The sequence below is a fragment of the Mirounga leonina genome, unplaced genomic scaffold, assembly GCF_011800145.1.
Source record: "Mirounga leonina isolate KUSES-001 unplaced genomic scaffold, KU_Mleo_1.0 Mir_165, whole genome shotgun sequence".
Classification (NCBI taxonomy): domain Eukaryota; kingdom Metazoa; phylum Chordata; class Mammalia; order Carnivora; family Phocidae; genus Mirounga; species Mirounga leonina.
In genome coordinates, this window is record NW_023270415.1 from 51,672,681 (window position 1) to 51,687,990 (window position 15,310).

At 37.4% G+C, this 15,310-nt stretch overlaps 1 protein-coding gene and 1 long non-coding RNA gene across 8 annotated transcripts in view; one reads left to right on the top strand and one right to left on the bottom strand.

Moving 5' to 3' along the window:
* Positions 1–15,310, top strand: part of OXR1 (oxidation resistance 1) — a 353,292-nt gene that overhangs the window by 231,890 nt on the left and 106,092 nt on the right. For 4 of the 7 annotated variants that reach the window (XM_035011732.1, XM_035011735.1, XM_035011737.1 and 1 more), the window contains exon 1: positions 748–1,054. The exons of the other annotated variants lie outside the window; for them this stretch is intronic. In XM_035011732.1, the coding sequence (XP_034867623.1) occupies positions 763–1,054 (292 nt within the window). In that variant the 5' untranslated portion in view covers positions 748–762. Of the gene's footprint in view, positions 1–747; positions 1,055–15,310 lie in introns of those variants that run through there. 7 annotated transcript variants of the gene reach the window in all.
* LOC118015114 overlaps positions 10,545–15,310 on the bottom strand; it is a 30,990-nt gene continuing 26,224 nt past the window's right edge. The window contains exons 4-5 of the long non-coding RNA XR_004680531.1: positions 11,602–11,705; positions 10,545–10,690 (exon numbers count right to left, since the gene is read on the bottom strand). This is a non-coding gene — a long non-coding RNA (uncharacterized LOC118015114). The remainder of the gene's footprint in view (positions 10,691–11,601; positions 11,706–15,310) is intronic.

Consider the following 15,310-nt stretch of genomic DNA (forward strand, 5'->3'; position numbering starts at 1 on the left):
ATCTTCTCCAGGATTCTGAAGTTTGAGGACATGAACAGGGAGTCCGAGAGCCTCAGGCCCTAGAGGCTGCCATCTGCTTCCATAGAGCTAACAGAGAATGTGGATTAAGAGGGGGCCAGGTAGGAAGGAGAGAGTTATTATGACTTCTATCCATTCACTCAATTACTAAGTGTTTAGCACCGTAATGGATATTGTGGAGGACTCTCTCCTTGTCCTAATAGGAAAAAAATACGGAAAGAAATAATCATAATAGTATAATATTAGTATATGGTATACAGTCCCATGATGCAGTAGGAGGTTCTGGGGGGAAAAAAAATCAAACTTAGGTTGGGACAGTGAGCCAGCAGCATTTAAAAATCTGTAAAGGAGGGTGCCTGGGTGGCTCAGTCAGTTAAGCATCTGCCTTCGGCTCAGGTCATGATCCCAGGGTCCTGGGTTTGAGTCCCACATCGGGCTCTCTGCTCACGGGGAGCCTGCTTCTCCCTCTGCCTGCTTCTCCCCCTGCTTGTGCTCTCTCTCGCTCTCTGACAAATAAATAAAATCTTAAAAAAAAAAATCTGTAAAGGTACAAAACACCAGCTAGGTTAGTACCCAGCTTATCAAACCTACTGCCTGTCAGAGCTATTAAGACTGAATAATAGATTCATTAAAGGTGGTCATGCCATTGATTTACTTTATGATAAGAAACTGTACAGAAGTTAGATACTGAGTTCTTTTATCTCACTCCATGATAGACTTGTAGGGTCAACTTGGTAACATATTATGCAGAGCGTGCTGGCACTGTTTCCCAAACGTTCAGTGAGCCAAGAGCAAGTCCACAGTCACGAGGCGGGTACAGTTTCCTGTGTGCCGAAACAGAAACTTCCGAATCTCTCACACTGCCACAAGGGGTCAGGCCCCAGGTGGGAGGAGAGGGCACTCTCCTGGAGAGGAAGTCTGTATTACCCAGGGAAGCACAAGAACCACAATCCCTGTCCTCTCTTCCTGAAAGCAGCATATTGCTGGCGGAATAGGTCTGAAAGGAGGACCTCAGAAATGTTCTGCCCTCGCAAAGGTATGTGTAAGTGCTCTCTGCTTTAAACACGTCATTTTGGAAAGTCAGAGAAGGCTGACTTTATGTTGTATTTTTAAAGTCCAGATAAGCTATATGGATATGTTAGTTACTGCCTCTAGAAAGGGCATGTTTGGTAGGGGAGGCCCAGAGGGAGTAAACTCTGTTGAAATACTAAATCTAAATATAGGATATGAACAAGACTTTCTGTGCATGTACATTTTTTGTCCCTGATTTGCTATAGGTGCTGCTGCTAAGTGTGATTCTATCAGGAGGTGCTCTCAGAAATTGATTCAGACACAGTGATTTAGAGTTTGTTTTCATGTCCAGTGGCCATTTATGACAAGTCGTTAGTGACTTCTTTTCATTCATTCACAGGAAATCATTTGTCAGTAAGGTTTCCATATGGTCTTACCTTGTCCCTAACTGAAAAATTGTACACAGGTAGGGAAATACTAGTGATCGAGCCACATGCTCAGATTTTATCAGCAATGCTCTGGGTTTCAATGGCTGGTAATTCATTTCATTAGTCTCTCCTAACCATCCTCTTAACAGTTTGCTTAAATGTATTTGTTTTCCTTTAGTATTTTATTCCTTTAAGTTCTCTGGGCTCCAGAGAAATGAGGAGAGAAATAGGAGGTTTTCGTCTATTTTTTTTTTTTTTTTAAGTTTTGGTCAAACAAATCAAAATAACATTATTATTGATGGATCGACCTGTACTTTTAAATAGAAGGAATAAAGATATAAAAAGATCTGAAGCATGTAAGTAACCTCTTTGATTTTTAATGGCATGCAGCAGATGGAATTCATTATTGACTTTTAAAAATGAAATTACCCTGCATTATTATTTATTTATAATTTTGCCTTTCAAAAGAAGTAATTTCCATTACTAGGTTAGTTTTTCCTCATCACAGCAACTATATGACAACATCAGAATGTATAATACAGTTTACCACTTAGTCATGAGGTTTAATGATGTTGAGGATATTATCTCTTTCAGATTAGTAATAAATTTATGAGCATAATGCCTAGTTAAAGGTTGAGTATCTTTTTGAGTAATTTCAAAAGCAGTTATTTCACATATTATAGGGCAATTTATGTATGAAACTCTCATTACAGAAACAGAAATGTTTTTAATTAGAAACAATCTAATTTCATCTTTCCAGTTCAGCACACAGATTTTGTGATGATAATCATGATATATGTAAAATGCCCAAGTAAAATATTTAGATGATTAGTTTAAGCTCAAACAACTTTTTAATTTCAATCAGAAATTCTAAAGCTTTTCAGTCATCAAGGAAGTTAATAACCAGTCATTATAAAAGTGGTCAGTGGTCAACATTGTGAAACTGGAGGATGGTAATTAATATTTCATATGTAGCACTTAAGCTTCTTCACCTAGATTATGTATTTTGCTTCGTCATACCCATCCATGGGCACTTTAATAAATGCTTATTGATTGTCTAGTAAGGTGGTGTTATGACTGATTTTGAGAACTTTAATACCCTGCAGTTGCCACTTCTGTATTTCTTTGATTCTAAGATTGGCCCTTTTTTTTTTCTTTCACAATTTAGTTTTTTAAAATCTGAAAGTATCTTATAATCAATGGTATAACATGGTTTAATTGGCAGGGTTTTGTTTTCCTTTTTTTACTTTTGGCGATGCATCTTATAAGACATTCTGTTTTAGATACGATGAACTATGGCAGTAAAAATATAGATTGATCTGTTACTTATATAATATACTAAAGGCTGTGTATTTCACATTCAAATATTTTAAGAGTATTCTTTTTCTGTTATGTGGCTTCTCCATAACCAATTTTGGTCTCTCCTCACTACCTTCCTTCACCCTGATTCCCTCACACTGATTCTACCTGTTCTTGAACCAACTGTCTTGACTGAACTCCTCTGGAAAATACTCAGAGAATTTTATTAGTAAATTAATTACCAAAATTTAACTGTGATGAAATGGAAAGAGTACACATTTTTAAAACTAAAGGCTTAGGTTCAAGTTATGGTTCTACTCCTTAAAACTATGAGTACTTAGGGATCCAGTAATTTTTCTCAGAGCTTCAAATTATACATCCAAAGAACAGAAATAATATGAATAATTTCTTCATCATAGGATTGTTAGGACAATTTGTAAAAAGAAAAAAATTGAACCAGTAAAAATATTGAATATGAAATATATATGAGAGCACTTTATAAACAATGAAGTACTGTTTGATTATAAATTTTAAGCATCAATATTAAACAAAATAGTCTTAGATGAGATTATGTGTAAATGGAAAGTTAGAAAGAGGGAGAAAGAAGGAGAAATTCAAGAATTTGCCCCCAACTAAAGAGAGTAAGTTCTGCATTTTAATTAGCACTGGAAATAATGATAGGACCCCTTAACTCACTGAATCACAAAGAGCACTGTGAAATCTGTCTCCAGAGAACTTCCAGCAATTAGAGTCTTAGTTATTTTGAACCCCAGGGCTAAATGTGTGCCAGTCTCAGAGAGCTTGTATCCTTTATTGAATTAGCAGAACCACAGCCCACAGCACCTCCGTGGCATTAAAAATAAAAGAGGTTACTTAGATTCCCAAATTCCTTTCCTATCTTTGTTCCTTCTGCTTAAGAGACAAATCGATCTGTAAATTACTGTAAGGTTTGGTCCAGAAAAAAAAATAACATAAGTATGTTTAACAGTGGATTTTGGAATCACTGTTTGACAAAGAATTTTGTCTAATGCCCCTGACTTTCAGAGAAAAACATAGTGGAGGTGGGTGGGGTGGTTGCCAACAGTTAGTACTTTCTTTCTGCATTTGTTTGTTTTAGTTTCTTGGTCTAGTCAAAGCAACCAAACCTTAATTTTTGTCTGTTTGTTGGTCCCCGAGGTTATTTATTTACCAGGCCCTATTACACGTGAAGACTTAAACTAAAATGGAATTTGCACATCAACATACAACAGCTTTACCTTCCACAGAAAGAGAACTATAGGTATAAGCTAATGCCCACTGGGACAAACACTACAAATCATAATAGTAATTGTGGAAAGGGTCCCACTCTCTGGTTCCAGATATTCATGAAGGGGAAATGATACAAAATCAAGGAACCAAATAGGATTAGTCACATACTTATTTCCATAGCCAGGATGCTTTTACTGCCATAAAAAGATTTCAAATATTTTCATCTTGAAATTTCATCTACAATTGACCAATGAGAAATGAACTCCATGGACAAACATAGGTACCGTTACATAAAAACCAAAAGCGCTTTAGGTTTACACTAGTTAAGATATTTGTGTGCATTTCAGCATTCTCTAATACTTTCATTATTGGCTTTCACAGTTTCAAGAACATAATAGTAAAAAATAAATGTCATTGCGGTTTTTTTCAAAACATATGGTACTTCAATGGTACTTACAATAGTACCACTTAATGTAAATTCCATTGCTATAGTGAGTGGAAAACACAGACTGTTTTTAAAAGGTAATGTATGTGAGTGTATGTGTGTGTTGCTGTTTTTGAGGATAGGGATACTTTCAAGAGGCAAGTGTAAAGAACAGAAAGAGTTGCGGTATTAAAGGCACTTGCAGGTGAAAAAGGGAGTTGAAGAAGATGGAATTTGGTCATTACTTGATAATCATATTTCCTATACTGTCTCTGGCAATGGAGCGTCTTCCAATTTCTCATTTCAATCACTTTTTTAAAAGATTTTATTTATTTGTCAGAGAGAGAGAGAGCACAAGCAGGGGGAGCATCAGGGAAAGGGAGAAGCAGGCTTCCCGCTAAGCAGGGAGCCTGATGTGGGACTTGATCCCAGGACCCTGGGATTATGACCTGAGCCGAAGGCAGACACTTAAACGACTGAGCCACCCAGGTGCCCCTCAGTCACTTGATTTCCAAAGACAAAAAGTTGTAACTCTAACATGAACATTTTCCCATCATTAAATGGGATATATACTGGGATTTAAAGTTTTTACATACTGAGATTTAAAATTTTTCCCATCTCAATTTATTCACAATAACAGCAAACATTGACATAAGAGTGACTTGGTATTAAGTACTATACTAAGTGCTTTACATATATTAACTAATTAACATGTTAATACATTTTAGCATAATGGTAAGAATCATACATTAAGCTATATTAGCTTATTTCGGTTCATGGAAGCACCATTTTTCTAGATGTTTAGGCTAAGAAATATTGATGTAATTCTAGACTCTTCTTTTTCCTCTCCCACTTTGTCTCTTATCAGCCCAGAGATCCTATTGGCTGTATTCTCAATAAAGATCCTGAATCCGCCCAGTTCTTAGCACCTGCACCGCTCCCTCCTGGGTCCAAACTCCATCGTCTTTTGACTACCATTGCAGTCTAACTAGGACCTTCTCCTTACTGGTCTCTTTCCCTTGCTTTTGCTCTCTCCTGCAAAACCTCCCAACTCCCTGGTCCCCCCCACCTCCTATTCCACTCCTAGCCAGCCAGCTTTCGGTAAGACAGCTGAGCTGGAGGAATATGCTAAGACATACATCTCATTCTTTCACTCCTGTGCCTAACCCATTCAGGGGCTCCTGTTTCTTCTCAGAAGCTGAAGTTGCCATCACAGCGTCCAGGGCCTCATCTGATCACTGATCACCCCCCTGCATGGGGGCAAGTGCACACCACACACATACACACCTATTGCCGATAATCTCCTCCTTGTTCACTCCACTTCAACTACACTGGTCCCTTGAACCTACCAGACATGCTTCTTTCTCAAGGTTTTTGCAAACACTGTTCCCTCGGCCTTCCAGCCCCCCCCCCATAGAGACTGATGCTGCCAGTACCCTCATTTTCTTTAGTCTGTTTTCACAAGTTGACTTTGCAAATGTGACCTTCCCTGGCCATCCTACCTACAATTTTCAAATCCTGCCTGTTCCTCAACAGCTCATATCCCCCCACTTCTCTTCCCTCTTGTTTTTTTTATCCTTAGCTCTTATCACTAACACATATATGTGTATTATGTTTATTATGCTAACTGGAATGCAAACTCTATGAAGAAGGAACTTTTGTCTTTTTTTGATAACTTGTTTGATAGCTCATATCAAGAGCAGAGCCTGGCATGTAATACGTCCTAAATAAATATTTGTTGAATATATCTTCAGATCAACCCTGTGCATTAGGTACAATTATTACCCCCATTTTACAAATGAGAAAGTTAAGGCACAGAAAGATTAAGAAATTTGCCTAAGGTCAAATTAGCTTAGCAAATGTCAGAGCCACAATTCAAACCTAAGGCCCTGGCTCTGGGGTCTGGGTTCAAACCACTCTATGGTTCTTATTTACATGACTGAGTAAATTAATTGGAAAAGTAGAACTATATATAGATTCATCTATTTGCTGGGATTTTCCTCAATATGCTTTCCTTCCAGTTAAAGGGAAAATTGACACAGCAAAGCCTCTTTACTCCATCACTTGTGGATTTTTTTTTCTTAAAAGAAGGTAAAAGTTTTTACCATTGAAAAATACAAAAACAAATGCCCCCAATCCCACCTGTGTTGACATTCAAACAGTAGTAATAAAGTAACAAATGGGCAATGGTTAAAACAAATGTTAGCACTATGGAAAAGTAGAAAATGAAAACATGTATTGAATGCCTCCTGTGCTTTGTAAAACCTAAGCCCTGGGACTACGTATGTGGCAATACGGGTAGAATGTAACGAGAGAGACAGATACATACACAGTTATAATCATACACTTCTCTAAGTGTCACAGTAGGGTTATATATAATTCTGAATTGGAATTTAGAAGAGGAAACACCAAATAGAGATCTGCAGAAAGCAGAAAGCAGGGCCTTGGAGAGTGAGTTGTGGGGCAGGTATGTAAACAGTGAGTGGAAGGGAATTAAGTGTCTCAAAAGTGAAGACAGGGATGCATGGCTGGCTCAGTCAGTAGAACATGTGACTCTTGATCTTGGGGTCATGAGTTTGAGCCCCACATTGGGCACAGAGCTTACTTTAAAAAAAAAGAAGACACTTTTTTTGAAAGAGGATGTTGAGGAATACCAACAAATAAATGTGCCTTAGAGGATGAGACTAAGAATATTTTAAAATAACATTCCATATGCTACAGAATGGAAATTATAGGCAAATGAGTTATCTGAGCAAAAGGTACACACATTTTGAATTTAATTTCTAAGAGAATGTCTTTACTTATCCAAATGCATCATATGGAAAATTGTCAATTTCATCTATTCAGGCTACTTTAATCTATTTTTTCATAGGATTCAGGTTGCAGGGTACTGACAAACAAGAACAAGAAATTTTATTCTCTAAACGGTTATGTTTGCTTAATATGTTAGGCCAGTTCCAACATCTTATATGTAAAAGGGCAAAGGAAAAAAAAAGGCAGTTTATCCCAAGTCTGTTCAGTGTTTTTTGTCCTTGTGTCCCCACCTCATTCCTCTGGGAAAGTCAGGTTTCCAGCTGATCATTTCTCTGATTTGACAAGGTCACTATGAACTTCCTGTCATCCAAAATGTTGGCAGTTTGATCTTGCTTAGTGACAGACTGCTTGGTCACTCAGGTCCTCCTTCCAAAAAAGGGCACAGTGCTCTTACAGAGTGGTAACTTTATCCACATGAACAGCTAAAAGAAGAAATAAGATAATTTGATAATAAATGTTAAAAAGAAAATAATGATCACATGAGATTGCAGTGGGGTAGGGCAGTGGATATTGATGGGGGCATTTATGAGAAGGTATCATTAAAGTTGAAACCCAAATGATGAGAAGCCATACACGGACCCAGGAGAGTAGCTAACCATGTAGAGAGATGACAGTAAGTGCAAAGGTTGGGGGGTGAAAAGTTTGGTTCAAGGAACACAAAGAATACCAGTATGACTGAGGAGAGTAGTAATGATGACAAAATGTAGTCTCAGAGTTAGCCAGTGACTTGATGTACACTCATAATTAGCCTTCATTTCTGCCTGTGAGCACTGGAATTGTTACTCCTCTTTACTTGTGTCACAATTATAAATCTACTATTTCTGATAGAGAATTACTTGAATTTGCTCTGCACTGCAGGATTTATAAAGACCTTTAACAGGGACGCCTGGGTGGCTCAGTTGGTTGGGTGTCTGCCTTCGGCTCAGGTCACGATCTCAGGGTCTTGGGATCGAGTCCCGCGTTGGGCTCCCTGCTCAGCCGGGAACCTGCTTCTCCCTTTGCATGCCTCTCCCCCTGCGTGTGCGCTCTCTCTCTGTCAAATAAATAAATAAAATCTTTAAAAAAACAAGACCTTTAACACACATCCTAATTGCACATAAAGTTCCGTAACACCCTCATGAAGTAGGCAGGACTAACGTCATTTCCATTTTACAGGTGAGGAAAAGATAGTATGTAAATGTTTCCTGACTTGCTGGAGAGGCCTACAATGCCCCATCCCCACCACACACACCCTCGTCCTGATTCCCCATGCTTCATCAAAATTGCCAAAAGTCAAAATGTCTTTTAGCCAGATTTGAAATGAGCTTAGGGCTTCAGTATAACTATCAGTGCCAAAAAAAGAAAAACAAAAAGAGCTGGTAAGATGAATAAATTCACTCTAACAGCACGTGAGTGTAGAGCAAGGATCTACACACTCTCTGTTTAGCCACATCACTGATTCTACTACATGGCTAGTTGACACATCATATTATGTTCCCTGTCAAATATGAGTTTTAAATAGTTCATTCTGGAACAGGAATTTGAAGAAAATAGCACAGTCAATTAGTCCAGTGAGAGATGCTGACAACCTAAACTGGAGTTAATCACAGGTTAGGTGTCCTAACCTCCCCCACCTTGGTCACCAAGGTAATTCTGCACTGTGTCATCAATGTTTCCCTAGCTTGCTGAAATGATGTCGCATGTGACACTTAAAATTTTTTTGAGATTTAACTATATTCTTCTATTTTTCATATGCTTACTTATCATGAAAGGATTTAGATTATTTGTAAGTTTATTATAGGAATTAGTTATATTTAATGCATACATATCTTTTTCTTTTCTATATGCTTGAAATTTGCTCTTTTAAGTTCATATCTTTTCAAATGCTAATCTATCTATAATTTTCAGGATTAAAAATTCTTTTCTATGTTCTAAATTCTTGCTCTGTTCAAGGTTTTATTTGGGGGTGTGTGTGTATGTGTGTGTTACCACATAACTTCTTACAAGAAAAAAAATTTTAATTGAAAAATCAATCTAGACATATGAGAAATAGCTCAGGATTGAAGCTATCAAGCTTATTTTTAAAGGCAATCAGGATTATGGAGTTAACCACGTTTCTGTTATTTAGTTTTCAAAATTAAATTAAGTAGAGGTATGACATTTACTGTCTCAGACTATTAACTAAAAAGACCTTTCTAATTTTTTTAAATATTTATTTATTTATTTATTTATTGGGGGAGAGAGAGAGTGTGCAGGGGGAGGGGCAGAGAGAAAGGGAGACAGAGAGAGAATCCCAAGCAGAGTCTGCTCTAAGCGCAGAGCTGGACATGGGGCTCAAGATCTCATGACCCTGAGATCATGACCTGAGCCGAAATCAAGAGTCAGACACTTAACTACTTTAAAAGTATCTAATTTGGGGGCACCTGAGTGGCTTAGTCGGTTAAGTGTGGACTCTTGATTTCAGCTCAGGTCAGGATCCCAGGGTGCTGAGATCAAGATCTGCATAGGGCTCCATGCTCAGAGGGGAGTCTGCTTGTCCCTCTCCCTCCCTCTATGCCCCTCTCCCTGCTCTCTCTCAAATAAAAATAAATAAATAAAGTATCTAATTTTCTTCTTTTTTAAAAAACTCTTACACATTTATTAAACTTGCGATAGTATTTAAGAATGGTTTTTTCCCTCCACTTTTTCTTCCAGGTCTCAAAGCTGATCTCCTGATTAGAACATTGTAGATTCTTGTAATCAAAAAACAACCACCACCACCACCAAGTCCTAACCTTTACAAAAAGATCTCATAGTTATTATTCACTAGTGTTATGATACTTTTCTCAGTTTCAAACACACTAAATAAATACTGTATAATTTTTAAAATCCTTTAGAACACTTACAGTTTCTAATTTTCCTCATATAAATATTTCAAACCAATTTTTTTTTACTAGGGTAATACAGCACATAGAATTCAAACCAAGTTTTAAATTCATATGATTAACATATTTTAAATGCAACATGATGTTAATGTGTTCAATAACTTTTTTAAAGGGCTAGCACACATTTGCTTTTATCATTTTAAAATTGCAAATCCTGAAAAACATAAAATGCTGAAACTCTTTGTCTTCTTTATATCTTGACTCTTTTCTCCAGATAGTTCTCTGTCATGTTATCAACAACATGTACCTGTTATGCAAACAACTGAAATCAAGGCATCTCTGATAAAGCATGTCTTGTTAAGCAAAATTGGATCAGAGCACATGTAGAAAGGGAAAAAATCAGAATATAAAAAGATGGTATTTCAAAAGAAAACTTGGTTTCTCATACATTTCTTAAGGTTTATATTCCAGTGCTGGTACATAAGCAAGAGAGCGGTCCTGAATTACTAGCTTCTGGCATTTTGAAAGAAGAGTAGCCTTCAGCATGTTTTAAACTTCCATTGCATTCCTTGCTCTTCTGAAGTGTACTTTTTACTATTGAGAATCTGCAGCAAAAATAGTGAATAGAGATTACTGTTTTATATTGGAAACATTAAATGCTACAATAAGGAAAACTGGCTTTTTGAAACAGAAAAAGATAGAACAGTAGGTATATGGTGGTAAATCCATGGTACAATGAGATATTCTATATTTGTGTTTTGCATCAACTCTACTATTGTGTGATTTACTACTCTTGAATTAATGTACAGATGAATGATGATGACATCATCCAAATATAAAGATGACCAAAATGATAAAGGTATCAAACCCCAATGCTTTAAGAACATCTGCTTTCCACTTCTCCCCTGCAGCCAAGAAACAATCACACTGATACTTAGTTCCTCCAGTTCTAGCAGGGAGCTTATTTGCTGCCTTTCAGAGATGCCAACCTCATGCCGCTTAGTAACAAAGAAAATGAATCTGAAAAGACCACCAGTGCTGGTACAGTTCATATCTTGAAGGAATCAGCATTTAGGCAAGCCCTAATGCTTTTGCCATCACAGGATATAGGAGGTTGGAGTCACAGGGGATATGTATTACATTTAGGATTTCCCATACTACTATTACTCAGAGTAACTTATTATAAGGAATTCCTAACTGGACTCCTAACCTTTCTTCCTTCTCCTTGCCCTTCCAACCTATTATCCACACTGTCATCTTAAGGATCTTTCTGAAACATAGAACTCATTGGTTCTCTCTTAAAAACCCTCAAAAGATTTACCATTGCCTGCTACATATATTCCAGACTCCTTATCATGGCACACATAGTCTTTTGTGGTCTGGAACCTATTTTCCTACCATCTCTTGTGTTCTATATCCTATTTTGGGAATGCTTATCCATTGGATTGTTGCAAGAGTTCAATGAGAAAATGTATGTAGAGTACTTACTAGTAACTAGTATTTACTGAACACTTACCATCTTAGCAGATTTCAAGGACTGGGCTGGGTGCTTATGTGTATTCTCCCACATAATCTTCACATAACCCCATGAGGTGTAGATACTTTTATAATCTCCATTCTCTAAACAAAGAAATAGATTTTGAGAGGTCAGGCAACTTGCCCAAGGTCACCCCTATAGACAGAAATGGAGTTGTAATTTTATCTATCCAACTCCCAAACTGGTGCTTTTATAGACTTGACTGCTGCCTGACACATTGCCAGGTGCACAATTCAATTTGATTAAATATTCCTTTTTAAAAAACCATTACAATAAAACTTACAGTATCTGGAAAATTGCGTTCTTTTTCTTGCTTCCATTGCCCACAGGGTTAACTGATAAACTACACCTTTGACTTTTTCTAGGTGCCCCTAGCACCTCTTTTCTGTCCTCTTTCGTCTTCACACTCCCCATACTGTAGTGTAATAATTTCTTTAAATATCTATTTTCTCTGATCTGTTGGGAGTTCCTTGGGTGTAGACACCATATCTTCATTGTCTTTGTATTCTCAGAGCTGAGCATAATGTGCAGCACCCAACAAATGTTGAACAGATAAAGAAGTGATGCAAACTCTGAACAGAATTTCAAAATATGTGGGGCTTTGCTCTTTCTCAAAAATGAAGAATTCCTCTTTCCATTCACTGTGTAATTGCCCTAACCCTTCAAGTAACACTCAATCAGATTTTATGAAGGAGCACAATCAGACTTATAGAGGTTAGAGGGGGAGAACAGGAGATAAAATTGCCCCCTTTTTCTAATCATTTCCCTCCATAAAATTGTGGGATTTTGTTACCAAAGAAGAGGAGATCAATATTTAGAAATAATTCTTTTAAAATTTAGAATTTAAATTATCTTAAAAGTTTAAATTCTCTTTTAAAAAACGTAATAGTTATGCTTCATGCTAAGTTGGGTAAGACTCATCTTAGGCTTTTCCCCTCCTGATCCTTTTTACTTTTTCCAGAGTTATACCTACATTCATAGCATTTCCGAGAGGTTAGTGAAGTTAGGCAACACTCCAAAATTCTCACATCTGAGAGCATAAGAGAGATCAACTGATAGGCACATGGTCATTGAGTGAGTCAGTGCAAGTCCCTGGAACAGCGCTTGAAGCTTCTGACTACCAGTCCCGGGTTCTGTTTAGCCAACTACTACCGTGTCCCCTGAGGAACTGGGTAAAAATAGAGGATGGAGCAGTTAGCAAAGTAAATCATTGTCATTGCTAGTGTTCATATTCCATTTGTCCATGTTTAATAGACTAATAGTTTAAACTCATGAATGTTTATGTTCTGTTGGTTAGTATGTAATTGTATGTCAAGAATACCAACACAGAAATAATTCTAGAATTTATATTCTCCCTCAAAATATAGAGTGCACATATATCAGCATAAACACATGTGTTAAATTATAAAATAAATAATTTTCATTGAGTATCATTATTCTTTATGAAGAGGAGGGCAAACATTATTTTTAATAAACTTCTGTTTAAACTTGTGTAGCAGGATCCTCCATTCCTTAGAGATTTAACAACTATAAGGTCTAAAGCATATATGATCTGAATACAATAGGATTTATTTACAAATTATAATCCCATGTCTTAAGGGAGTGAAACTCCCTGCCTCTATCTATGAATTTGAGGGTGAGCCTTAAAATCTCACCTAGTTGACCTCCTTTGTCTCCTTTTTGTATCAGGAAATGTTGGCTTAGCTTTCTCTGCAGAGAAAGAAGTCAGCTAATATCTGGGTTTAGTTCCTTGCTTGGCTACCTGCCAGCTTTGCATCAGTGGGCAAGTCATGGAGCCTCCTTTCCCTCTTCTGTCTACATCGACAGCATGGGGATAATGTTATTCTCCTTCCCCACAAGATTGTTGCAAAGATTAATGACATATGTATAAACATGGGCTTAAATGAGAGAATCTTGGAACTGAAACGTTCCTTTCCAAGGTGAATCTACCTCACCATTTCAGCTAAGAAAACTGAGATTCAGGAATGGTAAATGCTCTGCCCAAGATCATTTAGCCAGAGTCATACATCTGAGGCTAGAAACCAAATCTTTTGCTTGAGTGTACCTTGTTTTTGTTTTTGTTGTTGTTTTTTTTTTCTTCTCTTGATAGGCACAGCAGAACTGATATTCTCATAGGAGGAATATAAAGACTATGATAGAATGATCTGAAAGAGGAAGTAGGCTTTTTACACCAAGTAACATGACAGCAGATGAGAAAAGAAAAGAGGAAGGTACAAGGAAGAATATTTACTGGAGGGTTCATAGCATGCCAGACATACATTAAAAAGCAGAAACTTTTAATTACCTGATCTGTATTACACAGTTAAAATATCTACTAACGATACTTTTAAATGCACAGGATTAGCAGAAGCACATTCCTTCCGTTTCCTGTTTCTAGTACTCTTCTAATTCTAGGACTTCACAGGTCTAAACAATAAGCAGCAAATCCCTGCATTAGGCTCTGTTGCCACCTGTGCTGGCTGGGGGTGGAGGGGGCAGTGAGGACGTTCAAGGGGGTTAAACCGAGCAGAAGAGTAGCTGCTTAGATTAGAGTACTGGTGAAAGCCCTCACTCACAAATGACTCCTCAGTGCTTTCCAATCTTAGAGGTTGGACTGGATTTACAAGTCATCTTGCAGATACCCTCCTATAGTGATATTTACATCCCCATAAATTACTTCAGTGACAATAATTCTACATTTCTTCTCTCATCCTATCAGCTTTGATTGGTGGTAGAAAGACAGAAGAGAGTGTAACTGAGAGCTTAAAGCCCTTAGGAGAGGGTAGGCCTTGATAGAATTTGAGTAGTAGATTCCAAAGGACATTAAGTGCCAGGGGTCCAGAAAAGCTCATTTAAAAACATGTGTGTGTGTGTGTGTGTGTGTGAGAGAGAGAGAGAAAAGAGTGAGAGAAGGAGGTAGGGAGGGAAATGTCAAAAACAGCCTTTGGTTGCTTTGCTTTTTTGCTTAGTGCTATAGAGGTAACGAGTTAAAATACAAGATATGATACTACCCTTGTTTCCATGCTGTAGGACTTGATGTTGAATGCTGTATCTCATGGGTGCTAGGAATAACAAGTCCAGGTATAGCCTAGGATTAGCAGGCACCATAATCTACAACAATGGAAAGATGACAGAGCTGGAAACCAAGAACCTAAATTCAAGCTCCTACTCTAATGGTGAGCAATTGCATTTGTCTGTGAGTGAAGACCCCCTGATTACAGTCACATAGAGCTCTATTTTTCTCTTGTGGAAGAAATCTAGAAGTAGGCAATTACTGGTATAAATTCAGGATGTCCAGTCTCTTTAAAATTTTCTTCACCCTTTCTTCTTGGTTCAAAGAAGCTATAGCTCTGGCCATCACATCCATCTTCCGACAGGAGAAAGGTAGGAAGGAGTGGTACCTGTATCATTGAAGCAGAAAGTTTCCCAGAAGCCTCTAGGAGACTTCAGCTCATGTCTATGTGTCCAGAACTGTGTCACAGGGCTATCTGGAAAAAGAAAGTGAAAAAAGAGCTTTTTTTTTTTTTTTGCTAAATATATTGTTATTTCAAATAGAATCAGGAAGGAAGAAGGGAAGAATGGATATTAGATAGTTAGCAGCTCTTCCTATAATCACTAAGTAACTATATAACTTCAGAAAAGTTATTTATTTGCTCTGCCTATATCATTTTCTAATGTATAAGATGGA